Source organism: Pseudopodoces humilis, chromosome 9 (genome assembly GCF_049639895.1).
Source record: "Pseudopodoces humilis isolate 2021_Gansu_Grassland_sample_001 chromosome 9, ASM4963989v1, whole genome shotgun sequence".
Lineage (NCBI taxonomy): Eukaryota > Metazoa > Chordata > Aves > Passeriformes > Paridae > Pseudopodoces > Pseudopodoces humilis.
Window position 1 is genome coordinate 31,349,643 of NC_142208.1, and position 16,737 is coordinate 31,366,379.

Genomic DNA, 16,737 nt, shown 5'->3' on the forward strand with positions numbered 1-16,737 from the left:
AAGTTAAAAAAGTGAGCTGCAAGTGTCAGTAAATCTCTGATCTCAGCTCCAATAAACCAGATTTCCCAGCAGCTGTTTCTTGGTCATTATATCAGTTCAGTTTGCTTTCATCTGTGCAGAGAAGGCGCTTAATTACTTTTCAGTCTGATTCTTCCTTTCTTTTTTGCCTAACTTTAGCTTTTAAGGCAAAATTTGTAAGCTAAGGTTAAGGCAAATGCTTGGTTTCACAGGCTGCAGAAGACTTTGTTGCTGTAGATTTCAGTATCTAAAGTAAAGACCATTGTTCTTCTGCCTGACCTTTTCAGTTAAAAGGACTCTGAGTCACACCAGAGATGTAAAGATCAATTTCCATCTGTGAACTGTAGTGACAGCTCTTCTCTGGGGTGAAATGGGTCAGAAAGCACAAGTTTGGTTTGGAAATGGAAGGCTGTGAACTCAGAGGGGGCTGGCACATCGCTTCCTGACCATCTTTAAGGAAGAAGTCTCACTTCAGTACTGGCAAATACTGAGATTCCTTGAAACTGCCCTTGCAGCACGTGGTGAGGTCTTCCAGCCCATGGTAAGAATAAATCAGAATATGTAGGAGGCTTTTCTACATATATTAGAGCTACTTGGAAGCAAACCCAAATATTCTGTGTCCATGAGGACTTGGAAACTCCCTACAGAGCTCTCACCTTTATAAGTTGGGGTGGGTCTTTTCCACCCCAAAAGAATTAGTTGTGATCAGTCTCCAAATCCTCCTTGCACACTAAAATCCCATTTGAGCAGCAAAAGGGATAGACCTGACTCACATAAGATCATGTTCTTCTAATGCAAATAACTCTGAGTCAATCCAGAATTATTTCATTAAAATCAGGAGTACCAACTACAATTCTGCTATAAGCAAAAGAAAAATAACTCAATAAAACTCTTCAAATTGAATGATAAACTTAAAATGCCAGGCAGCTTCCTTTAGAGGTGGCTGACTGATTTATCAAACGGCAGGAATCTCAGTCATAACATTTTCTGAAAACATTAATTTAGGTCTCTTGAAAGCAAGGGGATATTAAAAGGCTCTTGAGATAAAAGCTATGAGATAAATGCAGGAAATCAAGTATACTATTTATGCCAGAAAGAAAAAAAAAGCACCTGCAAAAGCCTCATTTGGATTTTGCTAATGCTGTCAGTTCTACATAGAAAACATGAGCTATTGCAGGTAATTTTTTCCCCCTCCTTCTTCTGCAGAAGACTGAGCAAATAATGACATCAGTGTTTTCTCAAACAAAACCCACATGACAAATATTTATGCAAAATGATTTTAAAACTAATACTGCTTTGTTGAAAACGACAGATTTGTCTGGTGATTTTCTTTTGACACTTTCAGTTTTCCTTTGTTTCAACATGAACTAAGTGGGTTTAGAAATCTCAGTCTGGTTCATACATTTTATATAAGCAACTAGGAACTTTTGGAGAATGACTATGTTGAGGGTTTCTAATCATGTTGGGAGCCAGTGCAAGCTGGATCTGTAGATGAAATAGCATGGAAAGTATTTAAAATAAAAATCACTCACAGGGGAGGTGGGGGGAAAGAAGAAATCTCTGGATGATTTTACTGAGGGAATTAATCAGAAACTAGAAATCAGAATGATTGACCCAATGTTTATGCTATCATAGCATTTCCACAGACACTTGGGACTAAACATGATTTAGCATGACTGCTGAGTCGCATTAACTCTCATTTAAAAATATTTAAATATCACTAAATATTTAAAACATCACTTGCCAGCCATGCATGAAGTTCTCTACCATATGACATTTTACTCTTCATTTTATTAGCCTGTCTTTGCTGATCTCTTCACCCTGGGATCCAGTGGCAGGACACATAGCAGTGATTCAAAGCTGTGCCAGGGGAGGTTTGCACTCGATATTAGAACAAAGTCTTTGCCAAAGGAGTGGTCAAACACTGGAAGAGGCTTCCCAGAGAGCTGGGCAGTGCTCCCCAAGCCTGTCACTGTTCAAGAGGCATTTGGACACTTCTCTCAATAATTTGCTTTAGCTTTTGGTCAGCCCTGCAGTGGTCAGGCAGTAGGAATAGATGATAATTGTTGGTCCCTTCCAAATGAAATATTCTGTTTTGTTCTGTTCTCTATGTTCCCTTCTCTGTCTGCCTTCATTACTGCCTTGAAATCAGTAAGTTTGTGTAGATGAACACAGGAAGATCCTGTCTAAACAAATTGAACTACTAGTTGATGTAAATATCAAAAAAGTCAATAGGCAATGTTTAAAAGCTATTTATACTGTCAAACAATAGGATATGATATCACTTTCTGGTATTGTTTAGTATGGCAAGGTGGCTGGAATCTCAATGAAAAATATCATTTATGCAGAATGCCTCTTGCAGCAGGGCAGGTGATGGGTAGGAGTTAAATATGAGGAGCAGGAAAGTAACTTGGATGTGAATATCCACGGATCTGGCCTTGATTCTCTGTGCTGCTCCATGGTATTCCTTGGAAATGTGAATTTACCTCTGACAGTTGTAGTCCTGATAACTGGTTCACAGACCAGTGCTGTATTTATTTGGACACGTTCCATTCCCCCCAGCTGAACTCTGTTTATCTGGGCTGAAAGCATGCTCAGGATTACTCCTGAATTAGGTTTCTGTCCAGTCCCCTCCTCAGCTTTGGGAGGAGAGAAATCTCTTGGGTTTTTTTTGCTTCTCTGAACCTGTTATAAATTCTGTGACAGCAGCCTGGGTGTGAATTATCTTCTTAGCCAGGTAAAGACTCTACAACAACTCTCAGAACATCCCAGCACCTTTTCTGGGCTGGCTGGTTGTTAATATTTTATTGTCTCTATCTCTTCACAATTGACTGCTCCACTCAGTGGTTGTCACTGTATAGAGCATTACTGTTAAATTATCCCCAAGGAGTTGCCTTCTCTGATGATATTAAAGCTGATTATATAATTTATGCTCACGCTAGACTTGCCTGATGAAGCACTAATTAAGTGAATGTAGCATTTGTGGTGTTTCTTCCTGGGCCACTACAAAGAAAAAAGGTGCCTGGGAAATATGATGTCATCAGAAGGAAAGGACAGGTAGCTCCTCCTCCCCTTTTCACTAAATAATTAAAATTAGTTTTAAGAATGAAAATGTTCTTACATGTTAAAAGATATCCATTAGTTTGAAAAATGAAAGTGATTTATGTGCTTCAGAGTGAAGAAATTATTGAATTTCAATAGAAATGTTTGCTATCCTGTGATAATTTTTATAAAATATTACCTCAGTACTTGTAATTATAGTTGGGTATCTAAATTTGAACTGTTAATTATCTTTAGCTAGCAATTTCATGGGGGATAATCATATTTCCTTCACTTGAAAATGAGTATTTTAAGTAGCAAATAAGCTACAAGCCACAGGTTTTTGGCAGTAGTGGCTGCTACTCCCCTATTTCCAAGATAAATCTCTTAATTAACAGCTGTATGGCACTGTCTCACTGAAATATTTCAGCCTTTTATAAAAGAATCCAGGGAAATATGAAATGGATTTCTTAGATACACAAGGAAAAAAAAAGTCCTGTGGGGTTTATTGGCTTCTTAATTCAAACTCTGAGCATACTCAGGAATGGTTATGTTGAATGCTTCTTCCTCCCCTCTGACATGATTACCAGTGAATACTCAACAGCAAGGGCTCTTGGAATTCATGAGGGGCTTGTGAAATTAACTCTGTAATGTTTAGTTTTCCAGCCTTAATAAATCAACTCTTTTGAGCCCGTTTGAGGTTCAGATTATGTGTATACCTCAAAAATATTTTCCTTTCTTCCTGAATTAAAAAAAAAAATAAATAAAAAAGGTGGGTTTTTAATACAGGAACCCTGGTGGTGTAAGGCAGTGGCTCCTCACTGGGATTTATCCTACCTGGCCAACATGTTCTATGAATTTGTTTTACACAAAGGATGTAGGGTCAGAGTGGGGTTTGGGTTGGAAGGAACCTTAAAGATCATCCAGTTCCACTCCCTGCCATGGACAGGGACACCTCCCACTAGACCAGATTGTCCTAGAGCCTTCTCTTCTCCATGCTGAACAACTCAATTATTTAGCACTTTTAAAAATTGTATTTTCTTTTCTTTGTGTGTTTAAAGGTATTAATCCCAAATCTACTGTGTACTCCAGAACAGAAACCAACTCTAGTTTTGCTCTCTTCAGACAGCAAACTTCATTCTAGACTGAACTGAGAATGAAGATGCCCAATTGTCCAGTCCCTGATTTTCTCAAGAGTTATTTAAAAGTCTCTCTCAAGAGTTTTTGGCAAGTTGGGAGCCCGCTGCATTCAGTGAACATACAAATACTGCTGTGCAGCCACTTTCTCCGTGGTTCACTTGGAAAGTGGGGGTGAAAAAGGCACAAAGTCCTTTCCTTCCCCCTGTCCAAACTCTACTTCTCCACATAAAACCCCAATGAAAAGTTCCTCTGGCAGATGGTGCATAGATCAGGCTTCATTGCTTTGCATTTTGCAATGTTGCAGGAGCAAATAACACTTTCCTATTCCTGCTGTGTGTCACACCACGGAAAGAGAAGCAGTGATTTTCTATATAACCCATCCTGCTCAGGCTGGGCATAGTCCTGGGGTTTCCCTAGCTCCTTTTTGAAGTATTTAGGGGGATTATTTGCAGTACTAAAACTGGTATATTCCAGTAAACTCTTTGACAGTGCTGACCATGAGTTTGACAGAAGCATTCTGATCCTCCACTGTGAAGTTTCTATCCATGGAGATGCTCCTCAGCATGTCCTCTAACTGTATTTTACATGCCAGTCTGTATGCTTGGGCCAATTTCCTTCAAACAAGTTTTAAATTATGTGCACATCTCTGGATGAGTGATGCAAATAGTTGGCATCGTGAATGGAATGCCAAGAGGTTGGGCAGGGTGTGATCCTTATCCAGGATGGTGTAATTACAGCAAAGCAGGAAAGCAAGAAGGAAACCCTGATCCATTGGTTGGAACTTGGTATCTCCCAGTGTTGACCTGGAAAAGAAAAAAAATTGCCTTGGTAGGGATTATTTGTTGTTAAATATCTCATAAATGCCCACATGGCCATAATTTCGATTAGGGATGAAGAGGCAGTGATCTAAGGTTTGTGTCTAGATACTGTGCTTAATAAGAGAAATTATTGAAAGTAATTCCAGGGTCTGAGCTGGTTTGATCTTCTCTGTACTATGTTCTCAGAGAAGGGGGATTTTTTCAAGGTTTCTACCCACAGAAATGGAAAAGTAGGCTGTGGACCAGGTTTGCTTTTAGGACTTTTTGTAAACAGCATCATTAACTGAACAAATTAAAACTTAGCTCTCATTTTTTGGTGGCAATGAGATGCATCCTGAGGCCACCTGAGGAGTTTCAGGTGAGATGAGGTGTCTGGAAAGGTACATAAAAAACATGTCCCCAAAAAACCCCAAAGTTCATAAGAATTCACTGTGACAGTGGTGCAAAAACAATCTAATGACTAATGCTCTTGCTTTTCAGATAATAGAAGTCTATTTTTGTTCTACCATGTCTCTGTCTCCAACATCTCATTTTTATTTCCCAAGTCCCTGCATATATTTGTATTTTGTGATGTGCTTTTCATGTTGCCTCTGCTGAACTGTCTTTCTCTGTGAAAAGAAATTAATAAAGCTAAGCCAAAGGGAAGGTGATTGACTGTCCCACTTGGGAAAAAAAACCTAAAAAATATTTTGTGATAATAAGCTCATAACATTCTTTGGGAATTGTACTTCTATAAAATGCTCTTTGAATTGAACTTCAGCATTAAAATTTATGCACTCATTTGGTATCATACTTTTTCCTTCAAGAAAGATAAACATTTCAGTCTTTGAAGAGTGTGAAACTGAGAGCATTCAGCAGTAGCCCTAGCTGCTGGAATTCCTCAGTAGGCTGCTAAGCAATTCCAGTGATGAACAGTCTGGGTTTGCATTTGGGAAATGTACAGTAATCACTGCAAAAATATGGCATTGCAGCCAAGGAGATGGATCATTTTATCTGATCCTTACAAAGGCCACCTGGATGGCTGTTTTGGAATTTGATGTCACTTAAGCAAGCTGAGGTGTTTTCTTTAGTTCAAAAACTGCTTAATGTGAAAAAAGTCATTTATTGTGTACTTAGCAAAGCATCCACTAAAACTTGAGAGGCTGAAGATCCTCCTGGGGTAGTTTAAATTTCAGAAAAACACTCACAAAAGCAATTACATTTTTAAATGAATAATTTATTTGGGGTGCTTTAGATCAGATCCTTGTTTACAGTTTCTCACCTTATGCATTTCAGCTTGGTAATTGGTTTGGTCTGTACAGACAGGTTTTTCAACTTGCCTAAATCCCCTGTCTGGAGGGAATCAGGTGTCAGGATGGGATCTGTGGTGTCTCCAGATGTTGGCATCCTCCTTGTTCCTTCTGAATTAGTTTTTTAAAAAAGAGCAATTGAGTCTAATGTATTTTTATTTATTCAAATAATGATAAAGCATTTTAATAAGCCATGACAGAACCCGTGGCTTGTCTCATGAGAGGTTTTCCTGAGTTCAGCAACTTGTGGCTTCAGGACTTCAATTTGAGTTAGCTACACAAATTGTTAAAAATATCTAATTTCCTCATTCCTTTCTCATCTTACATTTAAAATCTGTTAAATATTTGTGTCTGGAATTTGTATCAACATGTTTCTTGTGCTGACATTGTTTTAAGCTAAATCAGACTGATTTTCTTCTATTCATTTACATCAATGTCTCCAAAAAGGGCTGGTTGGTATTTTATATTGCTTTTCCCTTCCTTATATAAAGAGAGTTTGATTTATTTTCTGGAAAAGGCAGCTTTGAAGTGTTTTTGTATTGCTTTGCTGAATCCTTGGGATCTGTCTTTATAATTTTTACTAGGACAGTAGGCAGGGTGTGACCCTTCAGGGCATGTGTGTATTTGCATTTCCTTCATGATGTATTGACTCCAGCTGGTGAAGGAAAAAGTGCTCAAATATATTCTACTGATGGACCAATTCTTCAGTGTAAATGTCACCTTTAGGCCCAGGATTCTTGAAGAGTGAATTGCTTTTCTTAATGTTCTTGACTGACATCTTCAAAATAGAGCCATCAAGCAAAGTTGCCGCATGGGGTGCACAGCAATTGAGTTGTCTTGAATTCTGTTGTTATTTTTATAATGGATATCCCACATCCCAGAGCACTTTGCTGTTAATTCCGTGGTTTTGGCTGCTGATTCTGCATGCCCTGGGACTGTTGGGTCAAGCAGCTCTTTCTGGATTTGCACACTCCAGGATCTGAAGTTCTGCAGTGTAAGGCTTCTCTGCACAATGCTAGTTCTACAGCCACAATGTTAGTATTATATATTAATATATTATTAGAGTATCATATATTTCTTTTCCCTCTTATGTCAGGTGTGGGTTCCCCTAGAGGAGTGTTTGTCACTCTCTTCTTTTTGCCTTTTATTTAGAGGAACACATCAACCACCTAAGGCAAGATCTGCCTTTGTGTTTATTACAAATATAGATTCTGATGAATTCCATGTTCTTCCATGAGCACCTCCTTCTGGAAATGTGGCAGACCTTGGAAAGAACCCCACAAATCTGGGGGAAATAGTCTTTTTAAAATATCACCAGCTTCTCTCTAAAGCCCTTTTAGCTAAAACTGCTGCTGCTGTGTACCACACTGACAATTGCTGGTAAAATTGCCTGCTAAATGGTAGTAATCCTAAATATGAGTCTGTGTGAACTGAACACCTCGTTTGGGCAATATTCCTTTAAGCCCTCTAAATTGCTGGGTATTGTAGATTGCCAGAAAATGAAACCACAAAGCAATTGATTCTTCTGCCTGGGAATGCTGCCTTCAGATTTCAGTTCACCTAAAAAATAATAACCTGAGGTGAAAAATCAAAATATGAAGACAAATGTATTTTTGGAGTGGGAAAGTTTTTTTTCTCAGGGAGTTCATTTGATTTGCATATCCAAGACAGATTTAATTTTGATCACTCCCATTTACTCATCTGGAAGATGAAATTATACAAACAAGTCCTTTTCTTGTCCAGTGTCTGGAAGGTGTAAGAACTGCAACAGGAAAGAAGTTCAGTGCAGAAACTTGGAGATGAGTTCTCTCGTCACTGCCACTTGTGCATGTTCTATAGAAACTGGGTAATGGAACCTAAAAATCTCATTTAAATGTAATTCAATTACAGTGAAAACTGTCTGAATCTTTTTCTGCTTTGAACCTTAACGTTTTAGAATAGGTCTAAAATCAGGAAAGATGTGCTGAAGGTTGGAGCGTGAAAAAGCTTTTGTGACTCAAGTTAAAAATTTGCTTAAATGTTTAATTTAGTGTCTGATGTCTCCCCCAGAGGAAAAAGGTAAATTGCTGAAGGAAGAAAAAAATTAAATTTCTGTGGAATAGGTGAGTGTCTAGAGGCAACACAGTGTTTGCAGACATGTCAGATTATGTGAAAACTGAGTATATATATATATTAGAAAAAATCAAATTGCTTCTGAGTCTTCCCTTGCCTGGTTGCATTGCTCCACTACTGTGAAGAATACATGTATGTCATGGTTCTTGTTGGAGAATGTCTTTTCTCATTCACTTCGCCAAAAATGTGATTTTTTAAAAGTTTGCAAGATCATGACTGCTTTAATTAAAAAAACCCAACCAACCAATGCTAATTACAATTTACTCTAGTGATGTGTTTTGCTTTCTCAGTTGCATTTTCAGGCCTTGGCTTCACCACTTTTTACCTGGCTGGAAAGCTGCACTGCTTCACGGAGAGCGGCCGAGGGAAGAGCTGGAGGCTCTGTGCAGCAATTCTGCCCCTCTACTGTGCCATGATGATTGCCCTGTCACGGATGTGTGACTACAAACATCACTGGCAAGGTGAGATATGGACATACCCTGTTTTCCTACTCTTTTTTTCTTAATTAGCCATGTGTTTCTTTGATTATTTTTTCTTTTCACTGCATCACGTGAGTTAAAACACATCGGTGTGCTGTAGATTTTCCTTGCTCCTGGATTGACGCTGGGGTTTCCTAGCAAGGTTTAATTAGCTAGCACTGACCTTCAGAGCTTCAGGACTCTGCCACAGCATCCTCTCCTCCCTCCCAGCAGGGAATTTTGGAGTGCAGTGCCCATCAGATCAGCTGCATCTGTCACTGTTGTCTCAGAGTCCTTCGAAGTTCAGGTGTGAGACATAACTGATGCAGAAGGCTGTGCTATTCATCAATTACACACTCATGTGTGGCAACTCAGAAAACCCTGCCATCAGTTATTTATTTTACCATTTCTTGACCCTCTCTATAGCCACCTTTGTAGCTTCCTTGCTTTACTCATGTCTTCTGTAATTACTTTTTTCCTATTTGTTCCTATACTCCTGTAAGAAATACCATGCATGGTATTTCTGATGCTGTTATGTAGGCCATCCTGGCTTTCTGTGGTATTGCTAGCACTGTACTGCTGGCCTTGCAAATTGAACTCCCCTCAAGGTCCTGAGTGCTCCTTTCAATTACCTGAAATTTCAGTTTCATACTGGTTACATGCTGTTTCCCATTTTCCAGCCCTGTGGTGGGTTGATCCTGGCTGGACACCAGGTTTGTCACTCCCCTCCTCAGCTGGAAGGCTGAGAGAAAATGCAGTGAAAGGTTCATGAGTGGAGATAAGCTGAGGGAGAGATCACTCAGCAGTTGCTGTCACGGTGCCTGGAGCAGCTCCCGCCCCTCCTTCCTCACTGACCTGGGTCAGCAGGGCTGTTTCTCTCACGTGTTCTCACTCCTCTCTCCAGATGCCATTGCAGTTGTCCAGATTTTGTATCCAATTTTTTAAATCTGTTATCCCAGAGGTGCTCCCACATCCCTGCTGTGCCCAGCCTTGGCCAGTGACAGATCCATCCTGGAGCTGGCTGGCATTGGCTCTGTTGCGCACGGAGAAGCTTCTGGCAGATTCTCACAGAAGCCACCCCTGCAGCTCCCTCTGCTACCAAAAGCTGACCCCAAATCCCAATACAAAGACACAGCATTCTGTTGGTTCCTTCACATCATTTCAATGAATTGCTGCATTGCTCTGTCCCCCTGAGCACCTTCTCACCCAGCAGCCAGAACCAATCTCAGCCAGGCTGTCTCTCATCCTGCTGTGCTGCTGCTGTTCTGCAGCTGCTTAATCACCAGCCATTAGCCTTGACATGTTCTCTGAGGAGCCTCCTGGTTTCCAGCAGAGCCTTGTCTCGTTTCAGGACTCACTGCTCTCCTTTTCTCAGTGACACTGGGGCTGGAGAGAGCCTCCAGCACGGAGCTGCTGCTCACGAAGTGCTGCCTGGCCAGGCTGGCGGGTGGCACAAAAACACATGATGCTTGGCTGGCTTGAGCTGGCTGCTGAAGAGAAAAGGAGGAGTATGAGGAAATGAGGAGAGCACAGGTTTACTCCCCAGTTTGGAACACGTGTTTGCAGCGTGTACTGTCTCTTGCCAGAATTATTTACGGACAGAAAGGTGTGCTGTGAGGCAGGGGATGACGGTTTGCTTTGTACGAGGTGGAGGAAAACTGCACCCAAGGGCTCGGGACTCGGTTCATCACAGCTGCTCCCGCTCTGCCTTTGAATTTTAAGGAGATGGAGCTGCAAACTCATCTCTTGCCAAGAACAGTGCAGACATTATCCTGCAGGTGACCCCTGCTTTCCCCTGAAAGAGCTGTGCTCCCCAGGGAGGGGCTTGTTCACTCTGGGCACAGCACAGAACCTCAGGCCTTGGCTTTTATGCTCAGCAGAGTTGGCTAATTGTGGTAAATTATTTATGGTGGCTTTGTGATGGAGCCTCAACTATGCTGTGGAAATGAAAAAGGACCATTAGTTCTGAGTCCATGACTTAGCACAGTGCAGGTGAGAGATGAAGTGGAGTGTCTCTGTATTAAAAATCCATTGAGTGCTCTTACAACATTAATATTATGAGAACTTTATGAGCTCCCTTCAATTTGGCTGGAGAGAATGATATTCGAGGCCTTAGTATTGGTATTAATGAATATTAGGGTATTTCACTGTGAATCCTGAATTCCTTAATATATCAATTCCCAATATATAAGTACCTCTATAGTCTTATAATTCTGAAAATGTTAATTTACTCATGGAGTAAGGGAGAATTGTGTATGAAAAAAATAAAGTTAAAAACTGAGAATGAAAGAATATTATCTTTCCTTTATGGACAAAGGGAAAAAAAATAAAAAGAGGAAAGTTATTCCTACCATGAAATCAAACAAAAGACAGAATAGTTTGTTTCAAAAACAGGAGCTGCCTGTGTTTTTGCTTATTAACCCCCATTAAGCAAGGTCAGCAAGATAGAAACCTTTGGCATAAATCATGTAGTGAATTTGTATTACTGTGGTGCCCAAGCTGAGGCCCAGAGTTGAATAATTTGTGTAAAGGGTTTGAAAGAAATTATCTGGGCAAGTTTTCAGCAAGCCTTAAAATCTCAGGGAACTTAAAGAGGACTGGAAAAATACCTGGTGTTTCTCTATGATTAATAATAGTAATCATAGTCTTGACCTGATTGTTAAGTAAAATAAAAAATCAGCTGGACCACTATTCAGTCAAAGTAGGATAATCTGATAATTGCACCCAACACAGGTTTATAGAAAATTAATCTTGTCAAAATAACTAAGTTTTTTACAAGTTGATTGATGCTGTGCAGTGGAAATTCTTGCTCTCAGTACCTTTAATACCATTATAGTTTGGTAGGGACAGGCTGATGAAATCAGTCAGCTTCCAGTGTGGGTAGGATAAGTTACTGACTGCATACAATCACCTTTCAAATTCTTGTTTGAGCCCCTGTTACATTAATTTATGAAAGATTCAATATGTCCTTTTGTGTGGAGGAAGAGAACATAGGATTAGAAGGCATCTCCTGGGTCATTCCATGCAGTCCTGTTCCTCAAACGTGACTTACAGTCAAATTTCTTAAATTTATTCATCTCAGTATTAAATTTTTCAGGTTTTCTTGCCCTAGCCATTCCTGATAAAAGGCATCTCACTCCTCTGGTGATTACAAACTATCTATTATGCATTAAAAATTGAACCACATGGTCTTTGTTCTAATAAAAATCACACTGACAAACCAGGGCATTTAATCTCTATTTAAAGACTTTAGACAAAAATAATTTGTATTGATTTACCCTTTTTTGCCAGTAAATCCAATGATTCACCACTTTTATTACACTTTGGGTTTTTTGAAATTGAAATAATAGGAACACAGGTATATACAGATGATGTGGTGCTGAATCGGTCTTGTTAAAATAAAATGCGTTTTTAATTTATTAAAATATTTTAATACCAGTACTTTTTGCCTCACTTCATTATTCTGCATGTTAAATCTGAGGCTTTCACAGAGGGTGTATTTTCAGTGAAATTTTTCTCTTGTTGATTATAAATGAAACAAAAGATGAGGTGAGTATTTTAGAGGCAGAAACAGAAAGGAGTCCTCCATAAAAAATTTAAAATTGCCTGAGTGTGAGAACTGCGAATATCTCATCCAACAGCCTTATTTTATCTTACTTTATTTTCTGATAGGAGTTTGAGATAGTAAAAAACATCAAAGAAAGATATTCAAAAGGTATTAAATCAGTTAACAGGCATGCTTAGCCTTTGACCCTTCAGATGCTTCTGGTAAGAATTCATCCAGCTTTAAACTGTGTGCTTTTGGAAGTGGGAGAAGATCCATGGGTTGTCTACCCACAAATGATCAGAAATGATCAGAATCTGGAACATCAGGAGTGTTTGATACCCTGTGGAGGCCGTTCTATTCCCAGTGTTCATCTCCCAAAACAGCCAACCCTCTGCAATTCTGGGTGCTCAAAATATTGCACAAGTCCCCAGGGACTGATTTCATGTGTCTGGTATGATTGTGGTATTTGGTTCCAAATTCTTTAGGAAAACTCAAAACTCATGGTTTTTGTGTTAAGCACTTTCAAGTCAACCAAATGTCTTTTATTTGCAATTGTCACTCCTGGCTGCTCTTTCCCTGGTAACGTGCTTCTGGTTTTGTTGCTTTTTTTCTCCAGATGCTTTTGTTGGAGGGATCATTGGCCTCATTTTTGCTTATATTTGCTACAGACAGCACTACCCTCCTTTGGGTAATACAGCCTGTCACAAATCTTACGTCAGCCTGCTGGATCAGAACTCAGTGAAGAAAGAAGAGAGAGCTACAGCAGACAATGCCACTGGCCTGCCTCTGGAGGGAATAACTGAAGGTCCCGTATGACTTTGAGAAATGTGCAGAATGAACTTTTAGCCTTCTCACATTTCCTCCAAACTGGTCTCTTAACAGTGGTTCTTACTGTACATTTTTTCTTTTGTTTCTTTCCTTTTTTATAAAGGGAATTTAAGTATTTTATTTTTAATGCCATAACATCATATTTTAAAGTTAAATTTTCAGTCCATACTGACTTGCTGAATTACAGTCTACTGCAAACAGGTAGAGCTACTCAAGGGAAGGGGAAAAGAACATTATTAAAAACAATCTCATGTGGAGAATGGTTAAAAGAATAATTCTGAGATGTGGCTGAGCATATACTAGATCTGGAAAGAGATTTTCTGAAGTACTGAGTATTTTCTACAAAGTCCTGGTCATTCTCAACACTCATTGATTTTGATGAGTGGTGAGTACACAGAGCACTTTTCATCAGGTGCTCAACGTCTGTAATTTGATAATTTAGGGGCATCATCCTTATGTTTATCTTGCTGCCTTCTGATGTTAACAAAAACCTCCACATGCTGGTGGGACTTTGTATTAATTGTCAAGTTTTGCCAAGGTCATTCTGAGCTACTAATGAAGAAGGTGAAAGGAGTGGATGGTGAAGTGCTTGTAAGAGCCAAGCCTTGTGCATTTGTAGTTCCACAGGATGACTCTCACGTTCAAGAAATTCCATGCTGTTAAAATTACCAACTAAGAACAACAGACAGGATGGATTAGAAACTTGGTATTGCATCATCAGCAATTTTTGAGAACTCTTGGAGTATTTACCGTCAAAGCAAATCAAAAGGAAAGAACACCCTTTGCATTTAACAAGCTGAAGTCTTTCAAACAGACTTTTAAAACCCCCTAAAACTGGGAGGATAAAGAAACACAGAGTTTTCTGTGGATCTCGGTGTGCCATGTTCATTCTTGTGTGGTGACTCACTGCAGCACTGGTGATCTAAGGAAATGCAAAGATTCTAATTTGTGACTTTGAACGCACAACCACGAGTGCTTGTGGTGGTTTCCAGCACTGTAAAATATCCAGAGGAAGGCTGGAGACGCTTTTCCACTAATCCCATCCCACATTTTCAGCTCACCATGCTCTTTCGGCATGGTGCTTGCCAAGGTTGGCTTGGGACCTGAATTGGAGCTCACCTGAATCAAACTGCTGTTGGTATGGAGAAGGTTGACAAGTGTGTGACCTAAGTTAATTTATTATCAGTAGGATTGTTAGTTAGGTATGCACTATGCAGTATACATCACATTCCTGTGAGATGATGTACCTTTGGATGGCAGAATGTCAGATTCCAGGTTTTTTTTCTCCTTAGGTATCCTGTGAAAAATGCAGGCAAAATATTCCAGACCACACCCTGGCAGTTGAACATTTCTTGGAGCAATCAAGACAATGTTGATCAACGACCACAATTACGGTGCTTCAGACTGGAGGAGACTGCTGCCATTATTATTGTAATTATAATTTCTGTGTTCCTGTTGGAATATGCATCGGCCTTGTAGACATTTTGTGATTCAAACAGATCGATGTCTTTATGTAAGGCTTGTCATATACTTTCCTCAAAGCTAAGCTTTGTAGAGGTTTTTTTTTTGGAGAAGAGCTGCTTCCTGATTGGCAACACTTGAATTTTTATAAAAAGCAAGTAAATTAGGGTCCCATTAAAAATAAACCTAATAACTGTGTACAAGAGTACTGTGTATAAACTTATATGATATTTGGAAATGACTATAAATAGGAAGTGACACTAAGGAACAGAATGTAACAGGAGTGAACACAGGAGGTTCTGTAGAAACCAGACTTTGCAAAGCTGCTACAGCTTAACTGTGTCAGAGGGAGGATGTTTCACTTACAGAATTCTGAGCTCTACAACAGAGACAGTCAAACTTACCTGTGGTTTTCCTGGTGAATATACAGTAATTCACAATACCAGCATCAGCAAAGCAAAATTATTTGGCATTTGCACTGGATTTGACAGAACATTCCTCTGGTGTGGTTGAGATCTTATTCTAGAAACCCACAGAGTTCAATGGAGGTTTAATATTCCTACAAAGTTTTTAAACCGTCCTACAGAGTTCTGGAACAAATATAGTTTTCTATTAGTTCATGTGGGAGGATTAGTGAGAGCCCCAGAGTCAGGATAAGGCTTAGCCATTAGCTCCTTTTTTCAGCAGGAACCCTAGTCTTCCAGGTTATATGCAAATGTTAAAAAAAATAAATAAAAAAATATCTTCAATCAAAATTAGACATTTAATACTGATGCATAGAGCATTTTGCATGTTTTTATATAGATCTGGCTTATTCTCAAAATGGAGTGGGGCTTTCTAACTGTGCTGTACACATTCTCAGTATTTTAATGGCTTTTGATACAAATGATCTGTCTTTGGGATGAGGAAAAGCTCAGACAGCCCTCAAATGAGTAGTGGCTGTTAAAGGATTGGAACATGAAGTGTAATACAGCATAAAAACTGAAATTGGGAGAGTAATTGGTGATCTTGGAAAAGCAGGAAAGAACAACACATTTTAATGGGAATAATTAAATCGAGAGTCATAAAGCAGACAACGTAAAAGGTTTGATTAAAATATAATTAAAATTATGAAAGGCTTAATGGAATGAAACTCTTGGAGGGATCTGTAGGTGCCACAATCACCAGTGCAAAGTCAGCGTAGGGAAGGCATTTTTGTGGATCAATGTATTTTAATCTCATGCTTTCTCAATGTGAAGGAAATGTAATGTTGTAATGCACCAATAAAACAACACATGAATGTGGGTTTGTACATCTGAATGTTATCATTTTTTTTGAGAAGAAAATAATTTAGTAAGTTATTTTTGTTAATAAACCATGTAGAGCATCACACACACAAAAAAGCCCTAAAGAAACAGCGTTACTCATAAACATTCATTACTGGTGCTATTAAAATGGAGCAGCCTCCCTCCTTTAACCAAAATAATGCTCTTCACCTTTCCTCCAGGCAGAGGTCTAGTATAAGTCTGCAAGGCTGAAATTCTATAATTGTTACCCAGCTAAACAGAGCAGGTCCCTTTCCCTGGTCCCATTCCATAGCTCAAATAACACTGCAAGTGCCATATTTAATAACAAATGTGTTTGGACTAGAACAGGAGAGCAATATCAAATCAAACACAGCAGGGATATCCTGAAACTATGAGACTGGGGACCAGTAAAATGTCCCCACAGTGAATGCAAATCTCAGGCATTGGGTTAGGAGTATTTGTGCTGATTTGTTCAGATTTTGTTGTTTTTTCTAATTTGGCCCTCTATTTTTTTTCCTGTGCAGAGAACAAATTATTTGATGTGAAAAGAGAACCTAATTTTCCTTCTTTCTATCCATGGCAAAAAATAATTTGCTGTCAACTGGGTGGGGAAAAAAACCCCAAACCTATGAAAAAGCCATATATTTGTTTTGTGGTACTAAAATTCTAATGACTTTGGGACAACTTCTCTGGAACACTGAGCACATCACATCCTGTAGGTGGAACAAAGCCTTCACATGG

The 16,737-nt window shown here is 39.3% G+C and overlaps 1 protein-coding gene across 4 annotated transcripts in view; it reads left to right on the plus strand.

Moving 5' to 3' along the window:
• The window catches only part of PLPP4 (phospholipid phosphatase 4), a 47,949-nt gene extending 31,948 nt beyond the window's left edge, over positions 1-16,001 (plus strand). For 3 of the 4 annotated variants that reach the window (XM_088059581.1, XM_088059583.1, XM_088059582.1), the window contains 3 exons: positions 8,707-8,877; positions 13,038-13,226; positions 14,542-16,001. In XM_088059581.1, coding sequence (XP_087915707.1) covers positions 8,707-8,877; positions 13,038-13,226; positions 14,542-14,552 — 371 coding nt within the window. In that variant the 3' untranslated portion in view covers positions 14,553-16,001. Of the gene's footprint in view, positions 1-8,706; positions 8,878-13,037 lie in introns of all 4 variants that reach the window. The other variant, XM_005520803.2, reaches the window with a different exon arrangement.
• Positions 16,002-16,737: the final 736 nt, after the last annotated feature.